The sequence below is a fragment of the Panulirus ornatus genome, chromosome 34 (assembly GCF_036320965.1).
Source record: "Panulirus ornatus isolate Po-2019 chromosome 34, ASM3632096v1, whole genome shotgun sequence".
Classification (NCBI taxonomy): Eukaryota; Metazoa; Arthropoda; class Malacostraca; order Decapoda; family Palinuridae; genus Panulirus; species Panulirus ornatus.
The window spans coordinates 17,859,957-17,876,173 of record NC_092257.1 but is presented as its reverse complement, the minus strand read 5'-3'; the positions used below and the strand labels follow the sequence as shown (position 1 = coordinate 17,876,173).

The following is a 16,217-nucleotide window of genomic DNA, read 5'->3' as shown; positions in this document are numbered from 1 at the left end:
AAAGCTGAGAGTAAATGTGAATAAGAGTAAGGTTATTAGGTTCAGTAGGGTTGAGGGACAAGTCAATTGGGAGGTAAGTTTGAATGGGGAAAAACTGGAGGAAGTGAAGTGTTTTAGATATCTAGAAGTGGATTTGGCAGCGGATGGAACCATGGAAGCGGAAGTGAATCATAGGGTGGGGGAGGGGACGAAAGTTCTGGGAGCGTTGACGAATGTGTGAAAGTCGAGAACATTATCTTGGAAAGCAAAAATGGGTATGTTGGAAGGAATAGTGGTTCCAACAATTTCATATGGTTGTGAGGTGTGAGCTATGTATAGAGTTGTGCGGAGGAGGGTGGATGTGCTGGAAATGAGATGTTTGAGGACAATATGTGGTGTGAGGTGGTTTGATCGAGTAAGTAATAATAGGGTAAGAGAGATGTATGGTCATAAAAAGAGTGGTTCAGAGAGCAGAAGAGGTGTTTTGAAATGGTTTGGTCAAATGGAGAGAATGAGTGAAGAAAGATTGACAAAGAGGATATATGTGTCAGAGGTGGAGGGAAGGAGGAGAAGTGGGAGACCAAATTTGAGGTGGAAAGATGGAGTGAAAAAGATTTTGAGTGATTGGGGCCTGAACATGCAGGAGGGTGAAAGGTGTTCAAGGAATAGAGTGAATTGGAACGATGTGGTATACCGGGATCGACATGCTGTCAATGGATTGAACCAGGGCATGTGAAGCGTCTGGGGTAAACCATGGAAAGTTCTGTGGGGCCTGGATATGGAAAGGGAGCTGTGGTTTTGGTGCATAATTACATGACAGCTAGAGACTGAGTGTGAACGAATGTGGCCTTTGTTGTCTTTTTCTAGCGCTACACTGCACACATGAAGGGGGAGGGGGTTTTTATTTCATGTGTGGCGGGGTGGCGATGGGAATGAATAAAGGCAGACAGTATGAATTATGTACATGTGTATATACGTATATGTATACAAGATGTATAGGCATGTATATTTGCATGTGTGGACGTGTATGTATATACATGTGTATGTGGGTGGATTGGGGCATTCTTTCGTCTGTTTCCTTGCGCTACCTCGCTAATGCAGGAGACAACGACAAAGCAAAATAAATTATAAATATACATACACAGACATATACATATACACACATGTACATATTCATACGTGCTGCCTTCATCAATGCCAGCTGCCATCCCGCCACACATGAAAAACAGCACCATATAATATTGCTGGAACTACAGTTTCTTCAAACATACCCATTTTTGCTCTCCGAGATAATGTTCTTGCCTTCCACACATTCTTCAATGCTCGCAAAACCTTTGCCCCTTTCCCACTCTTTGACTCACTTCCTCTTGCATGGTTCCACCTGCTGCCAAATCCACTCCCAGATATCTAAAACACTTCACTTCCTCCAGTTTTTCTCCATTCAAACTTACCTCCCAACTGACTTGTCCCTCAACCCTCCTAAACCTAATAACCTTGCTCTTATTCACATTTACTCTCAACTTTCTTCCTTCACACACTTTACCAAACTCAGTCATCAGCTTCTGCAGTTTCTTACCCGAATTGGCCACCAGTGCTGTATCAGCAAACAACAACTGACTCACTTTCCCAACCCTCTTATCCAGAACAGACTGCATACTTGCCCCTTTCTCCAAAACTCTTGCATTCACCTCCCTAACAAACCCATCCATAAACAAATTAAACAATCATGGAGACATCACACGACCCTGCTGCAAGCCTACATTCACTGGGAACCACTCATTTTCCTCTCTTCCTACTCATACACATGCCTTACATCCTCGATAAAAACTTTTCACTGCTTCTAGCAACTTGCCTCCCACACCAAATACTCTTAATACCTTCCACAGAATGTCTCTATCAACTCTATCATATGCCTTCTCCAGATACATAAATGCTACATACAAATCCATCTGTTTTTCTAAGTATTTCTTACATACATTCTTCAAAGCAAACACCTAATCCACACATCCTCTACCATTTCTGAAACCTCACTGCTCCTCTCCAATCTGGTGCTCTGCACATGCCTTTACCCTCTCGATCAATACCCTCCCTTGCAATCTAAAAGCAGAATATCATCTACAAGAAATCCAGATCATCCTCTGCCTGTTACTCTACATCTACCTAAAACCCATTCAATTTCCTTCCTAGAAAATGCATGAGAATGTGCTGTAATTGGCAAGGCTGAAGTATCAGAGACAGAAGAAATCATCATGCACTGCCACTTCAGTAACCAACCATGTGGCCTTTGTTGTCTCCCTAGCAGTACCTCGCACGCATGCGGGGGGAGGGGGTTGTCATTTCATGTGTGGCAGGGTGGCAACGAGAATGAATAAAGGCAGACAGTATGAATTATGTACATGTGTATATATGTATATGTCTATGTGTGTATATATATGCATACCTTGAGATGTATAGGTATGTACATTTGCATGTGTGGACGTGTATGTATATACATGTGTATGTGAGTGGGTTGGGCCATTGTTTTGTATGTTTCCTTGTGCTACCTCACTAACGCAGGAGACAGCAATAAAGTAAAATAAATAAATAAACAAATAAATACTTTCCCAGGAATGCTCAACAAACTTATACCTCTGTAATTTGAACACTCACCTTTATCCCCTTTGCCTTTGTACAATGGCACTATACATGTATTCTGCCAATCCTCAGACACTTCACCATGAGCCATACATACACTGAATATCCTTACCAACCAGTGAACAACAAACACAGTCACCCCTTTTTTAATAAATTCCACAGCAATACCAACCAAACCCACCACCTTGCTGGCTTTTGTCTTCCCCAAAGCTTTTACTACCTCTTCTCTGTTTACCAAATCATTCTCCCTGACCCTCTCATACTTGACTGCCGAGAAATTGGAGGAGGTGAACTATTTTAGATATCTGTGAGTGGACATGACAGCAAATGGAAACATGAAACCATAAGTGAATCCCACGGGGTGTGTGTGGGGTGGGGTGGGGTGGTTGGGTTGGATTGGATTGGGTTGGGTTGGGTTGGGTTGGGTTGGGTTGGGTTGGGTTGGGTTGGGTTGGGTTGGGGTGGGGTGAGGGTGGGGTGAAACTTTTGGGCGCAATGAGGAACGTGTGAAAAGGGAGATCACTATCTAGGAGGGCAAAAATCAGTGTTTGAAGGTATAGTTGTTCCAATAATGTTCCATGGACGTAAGGCATGGGCTATAGATGAGGATGTGCAGAAGGTGAAAGCATTGGAAATGAAATGTTTATGGACAGCAAGTGGTGTGAGGTGGTTTCATCATGTAATTTATAAAAAGGGGAGGGAAAAGTGTGGTAAAATAAAAGTATAGTGTGGTTGAGAGATCTGAAGACGGGGTGCTGAAATGGTCTGGAAATATGGAGAGAATGAATGAGAAGTTGACAAAGTGGATATATGTGTCAGAAAAGGAGGGAACAAGAAGAGGATGACCAAACTGGAGATGGAGGGAAGGCATGAAAATGATTCTGAGTGATCAGGGCCTGAAGACGCAGGAGGGTGAATGATGTGCATGGGATAGGGTAAATGGGAATGCTGTGGTATACAGGGATCAACATGCTGCCAATGGACTGAACCAGGGTATATGAAGGAGCCAGGGTGGAGCCACGGAAAGGTCTATGAGGCTTATTGTGGATAGGGAGCTGTGGTTTCAGTGCATTACAAATAACAGCTAGAGAATGCGAGCAAATGTGGCCTTTGCTAAACCAAGGGAAGCTAACATGAAATTACCCACATTGGAAGAATAGAGGAAAAGCAGAAACATAATGACAAAGTACAAGTTTATGGAGTTCTAATGAGGTTAACAAACAACAACTCTCTGAAACTGAAAAAACCACATGGATGAGAAGGCACAAAAGGAAACTTTTTAAAAAGTATGGCAACATAATATGAAGAAATATTCCTAAAGTTAAAGAGTTCTGGAAACATGGAGGAGGCTAAGAGAGGATGCTGAAAATGCAGATATATGAGTGAGTTCACCAAACTACCTACATAACAGAAAAGAGAGTTCAAAAGATGGGGAATCATAATTGCAGAGCTTCCTATACATACTGTACAAATAATAACCCCATCTGAGAGATAATGAATTGATATGTGCATGTTCAGGCTCCATCCATTAAAAAAACTGCATTCAAAAGTCTGCAGATTCATTCATCATTAGTAATTTTCTTGGATAAAGTTTAAATATAAGAGTGACCATACCCATCATTACATGTGCATTTTCATAAAAGGTCCACAGAATCACTGGATTAGAATATCAAAAGAAGTCTGCTTACCTTCTTAGGTTCAAAGTTTCTTAGTTCATAGATGTCCAAAAGAAACTTATAGAAGACCGTTTGACAAATCTGTCCATTCTTACTCACATAAAAAATCCCCTTCAAAAAGGTAGACAGACATGCAAAATCATTTCCATTATGCTTTTGGTCTTTAATTCCTAGTTCCTCACAATAACTGCCATAATATGAACTGGTGTCATGCATCTTGATACTACCAAATAGTTGACGAGCTGAATCATTTCTATGATGTTTCTTGCTATGGCCACATACCGATATCTTATTCTTCATTATACAAACTCTTTCAGATATGTCATCACAATCATGATTTCTTCTTGTCTCTCTTGGGTACACTGGGTGCCATGAGCCAATGAAATCTGAAATTTAATCCTAAATGTAATATAAAATGTAATGAGACCAAAAACTTAACATTATACATTCAGTATATGGTGGCTGATTTGGGTGAGAAACTGCAGAAAGTGGTGACTGAGTTTGGTAAAAGGTGTGAAAGAAGAAAGTTGAGAGTAAATGTGAATAAGAGCAAGGTTATTAGGTACAGTAGGGTTGAGGGTCAAGTCAATTGGGAGGTAAGTTTGAATGGAGAAATACTGGAGGAAGTAAAGTGTTTTAGATATCGGGGAGTGGATTTGGCAGCAGATGGGACCATGGAAGTAGAAGTGAATCATAGGGTGGGGGAGGGGGCAAAAGTTCTGGGAGCGTTGAAGAATGTGTGGAAGTCGAGAACATTATCTCGGAAAGCAAAAATGGGTATGTTTGAGGGAATAGTGGTTCCAATAATTTCATATGGTTGTGAGGCATGAGCTATGTATACAGTTGTGTGAAGGAGGGTGGATGTGCTGGAAATGAGATGCTTGAGGACAATATGTGGTGTGAGGTGGTTTGATCGAATAAGTAATAATAGGGTAAGAGAGATGTGTGGTAATAAAAAGAGTGTGGTTGAGAGAGCAGAAGAGGGTGTTTTGAAATGGTTTGGTCACATGGAGAGAATGAGTGAGGAAAGACTGACCAAGAGGATATATGTGTCAGAGGTGGAGGAAACGAGGAGAAGTGGAAGACCAAATTTGAGGTGGAAAGATGGAGTGAAAAAGATTTTGAGTGATCGGGGCCTGAACATGCAGGAGGGTGAAAGGCATGCAAGGAATAGAGTGAATTGGAACAATGTGGTAAACGGGGGTCGATGTGCTGTCAATGGATTGAACCAGGGCATGTGAAGAGTCTGGGGTAAACCATGGAAAGTTCTGTGAGGCCTGGATGTGGAGAGGGAGCTGTGGTTTCAGTGCATTATTACATGACAGCTAAAGACTGAGTGTGAACGAATGTGGCCTTTGTTGTCTTTTCCTAGCGCTACCTCGCGCACATTTGGGGTGATGGGGGTTGTTATTTCATGTGTGGCAGGGTGGCGATGGGAATGAATAAAGGCAGACAGTATGAATTATGCACATGTGTATATATGTATATGTAAGTGTGTGTGTGTGTAAATAAATATATATGTATACATTGAGATGTATAGGTATGTATATTTGCATGTGTGGACGTGTATGTATATACATGTGTATGCAGGTGGGTTGGGCCATTTCTTTCTTCTGTTTCCTTGCGCTACCTCACTAACGTGGGAGTTAGCGACAAAGCACAATAAAAAATAAATAAATAAGCTTCTTTATATCATAAACAGTTGATGAACCAAAACTTTAGATGTCACACAGCTTACGTACCAAAACACCATGGTCCATTTTTTCCAACAGTTCTACTTTATCTTGGATCAATATGGACAGATGTTTATGTTTGAAACTGCGACTGACACTCTCATATGTCTTAGAAGCCATAGCTAGGGTTAAATTTAGGCAAAATAAGCTAAGAATCTCCCAGAATTGTGGTATCACCACCAACAAGTGCAGTGTAAAGAATGTACACAAGTGCACCCTACACACAATGCCATTTGTGGCTGCGGTAATTTCAAGTTCCCTCATGTAATTTTGTCCGGACAAAAGGAGGTGCCGAATCATCAGGAGCCGGAAATTCAGAGGTGTACCTGTACTCTCTCACCCCATCTCATTTGCCCTCTTTTTCACCTCTTGCACCTTTCTCTTGACCTCTTGCCGCTTTCTTTTATACATCTCTCAATCATTTGCACTACTTCCCTGCAAAAATCGCCCAAATGCCTCTCTCTTCTCTTTTACTAACTGACTTACTTCTTCATCTCACAACTCACTACCCTTTCTACTCTACCCACCTCCCACCTTTCTTATGCCACAAGCATTTTTCACGCAAGCCATCACTGCTCCCCTAAATACATCCCATTCCTCCACATCCACACCCCACATACTTTACCATGGTTTTACCCCAGATGATTCACATGCCCTGCCTCAGTCCACTGACAGCACGTTGACCCCAGTATACCACATCGTTCCAATTCACACTATTCCTTGCACATCTTTCACCCTCCTGTATGTTGAGGCCCCGATCGCTCAGAATCTTTGAACTCCATCCTTCCATCTCCAATTTGGTCTCCTGCTTCTCCTTGTTCCCTCCACCTCTGACACATATATATCCTCTTTGTCAATATTTCCTCACTCATATTCTCCACATGTCCAAACCTGAAATATTTCAACACACCCTCTTCTGCTCTCTCAACCACACTTTTTATTTCCACAAATCTCTCTTACCCTTTCATTATTTACTCGATCAAACCATCTCACACCACACATTGTCCACAATCATTTCATTTCCAACACATCTACCCTCCCACATACAACCCTATGTATAGCCCATGCCTCGCAACCATATAGCATTGTTGGAACCACTATTCCTTCAAACATACCCATTTTCACTCTCTGAGATAATGTTCTCTCCTTCCACACATTCTTCATTGCTTCGAGAACCTTCTCCCCCTCCCCCACCCTGTGATTCACTTCCACCTCTATGGTTTCATTTGCTGCAAAGTCCACTCCCAGATATCTAAAGCACTTCACTTCCTCAAATTTTTCTCCATTCAATCATCCAGTCAACTTGTCCCTCAACCCTACTAAACCCAATAACCTTGCTCTTATTCACATTTACTCTCAACTTTCTCCTTTCACTCACTTTACCAAACTGTCACCAACCCAACCTCTGCAGTTTCTCACCCAAATCAACCACCAGCGCTGTATCATCAGCAAACTACAACTGTCTCACTTCCCCGGCCCTCTCATCCATAACAGACTGAATATTTGCCCCTCTCTCCAAAACTCTTGCATTCACCTCCCTAACCACCCCATCCATAAACAAACAACCATGGGGACATCATACACCCCTACCGCAAACTGACATTCACTAGGAGCCAATCACTTTTCCTTCCTCCTACTTGTACACATGCCTTGCATCTCTGGTAAAAACTTTTCACTGCTTCTAACAACTTACCTCCCACACCATATACTCTTAATACCTTCCACAAAACACCTCTATCAACCCTATCATATGCCTTCTCCAGATCCACAAATGCTACATACAAATCCATCTGTTTTTCCAAGTATTTTTCAAAGCAAACACCTGATCCACACATCCTCTACCACTTCTGAAACCACACTGCTCTTTCCCAATCTGATACTCTATACATGCCTTTACCCTCTCAATCAATACCCTCCCATATAATTTCCCAGGAATACTCAACAAACTTATGCTTCTGTAATCTGAACACTCACCTTTATCCCCTTTGCCTTTGCAAAATGGCACTATGCATGCATGCCACCAATCTTCAGGCACTTCACCATGATCCATACATACATTGAGTATCCTTGCCAACCAATCAACAACACATTCACCCCCTTTTTTAATAAATTCCACTGCATTACTATCCAAACCCCCAGCCTTGCCAGCTTTCATCTTCAGTACCTCTTCTCTGTTTACCAAACCATTCTCCCTGACCCTCTCACTTCGCACACCACCCTGACCAAAGCACTCTATATCTGCCAAAATACTCACCCCATCTCCTTCTCACTTCATCACTTCTTGTTATTACCTCCCCATTTGCCCCCTTTACCAATGTCCCCATTTGTACTCTTGTCTAAGTACTTTATTTACCTCCTTCCAAAACATCTTTTTATTCTCCCTAAAATTTAATGATATTCTCTCATCCTAACTCTCGTTTGCCCCTTTTTTCACCTCTTGCACCTTTCTCTTGACCTCCAGCCACTTTCTTTTATACATCTCCCAGTCATTTGCACTATTTCCCTGCAAGAATCACCCAAATGCCTCTCAGTTCTCTTTCATTAACAACCATACTTCTTTATCCCACCAGTCACTACTCTTTCTAATTTGCCTGCCTCCCACCTTTCTCATTCCACATGCAACTTTTGGGGTGGCCTTAATTAGGGCTTCAGCTGCCCATGCCGTTTCAGCTAATATAAACAAAAAACTCATAAATGCAGAATACTCTTCAACTCAAGTCCATGAGCAAAGGGGTTTAAACCAGTCAAATCCTGTCAGGCTCACATTACTCAGTAGTCAGCAATTTTACCGATCCCACTGACACAACATGGAGGTATATGAACACAAATATACTGCATACGAGTGTGCACTTATATAAAATACATAATGCCCTAACAGAAAGGATTCAAACCTCATACCACTTGCGTGGTAGCTGGGTATGCTGACCGCTTGAATATGCTGCCTATCATAATAGGGAAATGACCATCTAATTACAAGTAATCAAATATCCTTCGTCTCATGTCCAACACCAATGGGGTCTAGACTGGTCATATCCTGTTAGGCTCTCCTTAACCAGTAGACAGCAATTTTATCAAGCTTAAAGGAAGTAATATGAGAACAATATGTAAAAGAGATACATCAAAGTAGAAAGTATGAGAATATATACATATACCAAAAGCTGTTTACAATTATAACTCACATTCTTTATCAACTGCTTTCCTCTTAAAATGAATTCCTTTTAGGGTTGACACAAATTTGTTTGGTCGTCCTCGACGTTTTTGCGAAATAAGAAACAGTTCCAATGAGTCCTGGAAAAGACGGCAAAATTTTTTCAAGCAGCATTAGTAAAATCAACCCCAAAACACCTGAGAAATGGCAATCATTAAGTGAAAAAAACAGGACTCATAGATAAGTTAGCATGTGAAAGGCAGTGAAAGCACCTGCACTTTCTTACAATTAATAAAATGTAAAACTTCTTTATTCTCATATTTGTTTGCCATCCTATGAGTCACTTCCAAGGCCCTCTCATTTCCTTGACTAGGCATACTCGCCCCTCTCTCCAAGACTCACATTTACCTCCTTCACCATCTCATCCATAAACAAAATGAACAACCATGGTGACATTACACACCCCTGCCTGAGACCAATCTTCACTTGGAACCATTCACCTTCCTCTCTTCCTACTTGTACACATGCTTTACACCCTCGAAAAAATTCACTGCTCCTAGCAGCTTTCCTCCTACATTGTATATTCTTAAGTTCTACAAAGGCATCTCTATCAACCCTCTCATATGCTTTCTCCAAGTCCATAAATGCCATATTCAAATCCTCCTTCCTCTCTTTTCTCACACACATTCCTTAAAGCAAACACCTGATCCACACACCCTCAACAACCTCTAAAACCACACTGCTCCTCCCTACTCTGATGCTCTGTACATGCTTTCATACTCTCAATCAATACCCTCCCATACAACTTACCAGGTATATTCTGTAGTTTGAGCACTCATCTTTAGCCCCCTTGCCTTTACACACTGACACAATGTGCATTCTTCCCATCTTCAGGTGCCTCACCATGATCCATATAAACAGTGAAAATCCACACCAACCAATCAACAACACAGTCAACCTCTTTCTTAATAAATTCTACTGCAGTACCATCCATTAAAGCTGTTCTGCCACATTTCATCTAATGTATGGCTTTCACCATCTCTTCTCTCTTCATTTGCTGTCTTTTTCAACCACTGCACCTTCCTCTTGACCTTCTGCCACTTCTCTTATATATACCCTAATCATTTGCACTCCTTCCCTATATGTACTGCCCAAACACCTATCTTCTCTCCTTACTTTCTTATCCAACTACTAACTACCCTTTCCAATCTGCTACCACCCACCTTTTGTATGCCACATGCATATCCTGCACATGCAAGCACTGATACTCTAAATACTTTTTATTCCTCACCCCCTCCCCCTTTTTTGTTTTGTTGCCTCCAGTCACAAACAAAAGTCCACAACAAGACCAGGCCTTAGCTACAATAAAGAGAAAATTATGAAAGGGTAAAACAAAAGATCAGGGGAAGTTCTTACGAAGTTTGAGATAGTGAAAAACCTGTCTTTTAAAATGTGCCAGGTCACAGTTATTAAGAAAGACATGAGAAGGAAGAGAGTTCCAAAGCTTTGACATGTAGGAAAGAAGCAGTTTTCAAAACGGCCAACTCTTGAGTTGCTGATATCAACTATTCCCATAATGTGGGATTTCCAAGAAAGAATGGTTACAGTAATACAGAGAATGTTCATTAAGAGGTGGAATTACAGAACCATCAGAGGATAGATGAGTTGTGAGCAGTTTCTGATAAAGAGATGGGTAGAACTGGGTCTTAGGACCATTAAACTTGACTAGATTTCGTCTACCCCACTGAGATATCCTTTCCAAGTCTGAGCTTGCTGAGGGTTCTCTGTCAAGACAAGATGCAGATCAAGTGAGAGAAGAAGTAGAACTGAAGGAAGTAGATGAATGCAACGTTGAGTCCTCAGCATATGAGTGCATTTCATTATTTGTAGAGAAGAAATCATTGAAAAAAAATAAGAAAAAGTGTAGGGGACAGGACAGAACCTTGAGGGCCAAGGCTGTTGATGGAGATTGATTTATCAACAACCACAGGATATACATTGGCTGAAGATGAAGCTTGATATGAGGCAGCAAAGTGAGGGAGGGAAGCCACAAGAGGGGAGCTTAAAAATAAGACCCCAATGCCACACCATGTCGAAAGCTTTAGATATGTCAAGGGCAACAACACGACTCCCTAAAATCTTTCAGGGATGATAACCAGACACCAGTAAGATAGAAAAGAATATCACCTGTGGATCTCACCTTACGGAAGCCATAATGGTGATCAGAGAGAAGACTGAATTTCGAGGTGTCTAAGGATATGGGAGTTGAGGAGGATTTCAAAGGTTTTGGGAATGGCAGATGTCAAAGCAATAGGATGCTAGTTAGAATGGTCAGAATGATCACCCTTCTTAAGGATGGGAAGTTTCAGTGCATGCTTCCAAGGAGAAGGAAACCTTTAATTTTTTAAGCAGAAATGGGACAGACAAGCAAGCAAAGGTGCAAGTTCAGAGGCACACTTTTTCAGTATGTGGGGAAGAATGCCATTGGGGCCATAAGCCTTGCTTGCGTCCAGAGAAAGAAGTGCTTTTCAGACAGTCCGAAAAGAGATTAAGGGGAGGGGCATAGGAATGGTGAGAGGAGCATCAGGGGGCGAAAGAATGTTAAGAGTCATCCAAGGTGCAGTTAGGGGAGAAGTGGAAACCAAAGAGAGTTTGTCCATGGCAGAGACAGATAGAGTACCATCATGGAAGAAAAGTGAAGGAAAGGTAGAGCAACAGAAGTTGTTAGAGATAACCTTAGCTAAAGACCAGAAAGACCTATCAATGGATGAAGAGGAAAGGTTATCACACTTCCTTTGAATAAAGGGACTCTTTTGTCTTATGAATACTGTGCTCAAAATAATTACAGGCAGTGATAAAAGCTGAACTGAGCAAGAGAAGGGAAAATTTTCCTCAACCAATATGCCTGATCCCTTGCCTGAATGGACTCAAAAGAGGAATGGTTGAACCATGGATTGGATGTAGAGGTCGTTTTGGAGTAAAATGGGCTAAATGCATCCATTTCCACAAGAATAACCATTGCTATGCATTTGTTGGAGACAAGCATCACCACTTAAGAGACAGCAATTTACCAAGGAAGGTAGGGAAGAAGTTACATGAGTTATTCCAGTCAGCTTCGTTGATGTACCAGTATTTAAGCTTAGAAGGGCTGCTGGAGATCAGATACATCTATGAGAGTTGTGATCAGATGAACTAACTGGGGACAAGACTGTGTACTTACAGCAGGATGGACTAGAGGTGAAAAACAGATCCAGAATATCAGGCAAGTGGTCACAGCAGTCAGGAATATGGGCAGGGTGGGAGATAATTTACTCTAAACTGCTGAGAATGAAAATGTTAGGGCTTCCATCCCTTCACCACCTGTATAGGCCTTAGCTTCATTCACTCTCAACATTTGCCATTCTTCACACAATCTCTCCTGGCATTTCTTCACATGTCTCTTTTCTAAGCTCATCCACTATCTTCTCATCAACACTGTTTCCTTTTTTCTGAAAATGTCTACAAATCTTCATTCCTGCCACCACAAGAAAATGATGACATCACACCAGCTATCCCTCTAAGCACTTACATCCAAAGGTCTCTCTTTTACACATCTGTCAATTAATATGTAATCCAATAATGCTTGCTGACCATCTCTCTTATTCACATAAGAATACTTGTATGTCCCTCTTTTTAAACAGGGTATTCCCAATCACCAGTCTTTTTTTCAGCACACAAAATCCACAAGTTCTTCACCATTTCCATTCATAACAATGAATACCCCAAGCACCCAAATCATACCCTCAACTGCCACATTACTTACCCGAAAGGGTGGCAAGTGGTGGGATGAAGAAAAGTTGCTAGTGAAAGAGAAAGGAGAGGCATTTGGGCAGTACTTACTGAAAAAGAGTGCAAATGATTGGGAGATGCATACGAGAAAGCAGCAGATCAAGATGAAGGTACAGTGGTTGAAAAAGAGGGCAAATGAGAGTTGGGGTGAAAGAGTATCAGTAAACTTTCAGGAGAATAAGAAGAGGTTGTGGAAGGATGTACATAATGTGCAGAAAAAATAAACAAGCGGGAACATTGGTGAAGGGGGACAAAAGGGAAGTGATAACAGGTAGTGATGAAGTTAGGAGGAGATGGAAAGTTTTGAAGGACTGTTAAATGTGTTTGATGACAGAGTGTCAGAGGTATGTTGCTTTGGTTGGGGTGGTATGCAAAGTGGCAAAGTGACAGAGTCATGGAGAGTGATATGGTGAAGAGAGAAGAGGTTGTCAAAGCTATGTGGAAGATGAAATGCGGAAAGGTGGCTAGAATGGATATATTGCACTTGAATTTACTGATAAAGAGGGTGTTGTTCATTGCCTGGTAAGGATATTCAATATATAGATCATTGTGAGGTGCCTGAGAACTGGCAGAATGCATGTATAGTGCCAATGTATAAAGGCATGGGAGTCAAAAGTGAGTGTTCAAACTACAGGTGTATAAGTTTACTGAGTATACATGGTAATTTATCATATCTAAATGGCTCAGATTAGGGTGTCTAAATGTGTGTGTGGATATAACCAAGATGTGAAAAAAGGAGAGATAGGTAGTATGTTTGAGGAGAGAAACCTGGATGTTTTGGTTCTGAGTGAAATGAAGCTCAAGGATAAAGGGGAAGAGTAGTTTGGGAATGTCTTGGGAGTAAAGTCAGGGGTTGGTGAGAGGACAAGAGCAAGGGAAGGATTAGCACCATTCCTGAAGCAGGAGTGGTGGGAGTATGTAATGGAGTGTAACAAAGTAAACTCTAGATTGATATGGGTAAAACTGAAAGTGGATGGAGAGAAATGGGTGATTATTGGTGCCTACGCACCTGGGCTTGAGAAGAAAGATCATGAGAGCCAAGTGTTTTGGGAGCAGCTGAGTGAGTGTATTAGTAGTTTTGATGCACGAGACTGGGTTATAGTGATGGGTGATTTGAATGCAAAGGTGAGTAATGTAGCAGTTGAGGGAATAATTGGTGTACAGGGAGTGTTCAGTGTTGTAAATGGAAATGGTGAAGAGCTTGTAGATTTGTGTGCTGAAAAAGGACTGGTGATTGAGAATACCTGGTTTAAAAAGAGAGATATACATAAGTATATGTACGTAAGTAGGAGAGATGGCCAGAGAGCGTTATTGGATAACGTGTTAATTGATAGGCGCATGAAAGAGAGACTTTTGGATGTTAATGTGCTGAGAGGTGCAACTGGAGGGATGTCTGATCATTATCTTGTGGACGCATAGGTGAAGATTTGTAGAGGTTTTCAGAAAAGAAGAGAGAATGTTGGGATAAAGAGAGTGGTGAGAGTAAGTGAGCTTGGGAAGGAGACTTGTGTGAGGAAGTTCCGGGAGAGACTGAGGGCAGGATGGAAAAAGGTGAGAGTAAAGGACATAAGGGGAGTGGGGGAGGAATGGGATCTATTTAGGAAAGCAGCGATAGCTTACGCAAAAGATGCTTGTGGAATGAGAAGCGTGGGAGGTGAGCAGATTAGAAAGGGCAGTGAGAGGTGGGATGAAGAAGTAAAATTATTTGTGAAAGAGAAGAGAGAGGCATTAGGATGGATTTTGTAGGGAAATAATGCAAATGGCTGGGAGATGTATAAAAGAAAGAGGCAGGAGGTAAAGAGAAAGGTGCAAGAGGTGAAAAAGAGGGCAAATGAGAGGTGGGGTGAGAGAGTATCATTAAATTTATGTAGCTTTTATGGATCTGGAGAAGGCATATGATAGAGTTGATAGAGATGCTCTGTGGAAGGTATTAAGAATATATGGTGTGGGAGGAAAGTTGTTAGAAGCAGTGAAAAGTTTTTATCGAGGATGTAAGGCATGTGTACGTGTAGGAAGAGAGGAAAGTGATTGGTTCTCAGTGAATGTAGGTTTGCGGCAGGGGTGTGTGATGTCTCCATGGTTGTTTAATTTGTTTATGGATGGGGTTGTTAGGGAGGTGAATGCAAGAGTTTTGGAAAGAGGGGCAAGTATGAAGTCTGTTGGGGATGAGAGAGCTTGGGAAGTGAGTCAGTTGTTGTTCGCTGATGATACAGCGCTGGTAGCTGATTCATGTGAGAAACTGAAGAAAGCTGGTGACTGAGTTTGGTAAAGTGTGTGAAAGAAGAAAGTAAAGAGTAAATGTGAATAAGAGCAAGGTTATTAGGTACAGTAGGGTTGAGGGTCAAGTCAATTGGGAGGTGAGTTTGAATGGAGAAAAACTGGAGGAAGTAAAGTGTTTTAGATATCTGGGAGTGGATCTGGCAGCGGATGGAACCATGGAAGCGGAAGTGGATCATAGGGTGGGGGAGGGGGGCGAAAATTCTGGGAGCCTTGAAGAATGTGTGGAAGTCGAGAACATTATCTCGAAAAGCAAAAATGGGTATGTTTGAAGGAATAGTGGTTCCAACAATGTTGTATGGTTGCGAGGCGTGGGCTATGGATAGAGTTGTGCGCAGGAGGATGGATGTGCTGGAAATGAGATGTTGGAGGAGAATGTGTGGTGTGAGGTGGTTTGATCGAGTAAGTAACTTAAGGGTAAGAGAGATGTGTGGAAATAAAAAGAGCGTGGTTGAGAGAGCAGAAGAGGGTGTTTTGAAATGGTTTGGGCACATGGAGAGAATGAGTGAGGAAAGATTGACCAAGAGGATATATGTGTCGGAGGTGGAGGGAACGAGGAGAAGAGGGAGACCAAATTGGAGGTGGAAAGATGGAGTGAAAAAGATTTTGTGTGATCGGGGCCTGAACATGCAGGAGGGTGAAAGGAGGGCAAGGAATAGAGTGAATTGGAGCGATGTGGTATACCGGGGTTGACGTGCTGTCAGTGGATTGAATCAGGGCATGTGAAGCGTCTGGGGTAAACCATGGAAAGCTGTGTAGGTATGTATATTTGCGTGTGTGGACGTATGTATATACATGTGTATAGGGGTGGGTTGGGCCATTTCTTTCGTCTGTTTCCTTGCGATACCTCGCAAACGCGGGAGACAGTGGCAAAAAAAAAAAAAAAAAAAAAAAAAAAAAAAAAAAAAGATGTTTTGCAAGGAGGTAAATAAAGTGCGTAAG

At 41.8% G+C, this 16,217-nt stretch overlaps 1 protein-coding gene across 2 annotated transcripts in view; it reads right to left on the bottom strand.

The window, feature by feature from the left end:
- Positions 1 to 16,217, bottom strand: part of LOC139759959 (uncharacterized) — a 79,312-nt gene that overhangs the window by 41,141 nt on the left and 21,954 nt on the right. For both annotated transcript variants that reach the window (XM_071682659.1, XM_071682660.1), the window contains 2 exons: positions 9,202 to 9,310; positions 4,302 to 4,675 (listed from right to left, as the gene is read on the bottom strand). In XM_071682659.1, the coding sequence (XP_071538760.1) occupies positions 4,302 to 4,675; positions 9,202 to 9,310 (483 nt within the window). The remainder of the gene's footprint in view (positions 1 to 4,301; positions 4,676 to 9,201; positions 9,311 to 16,217) is intronic.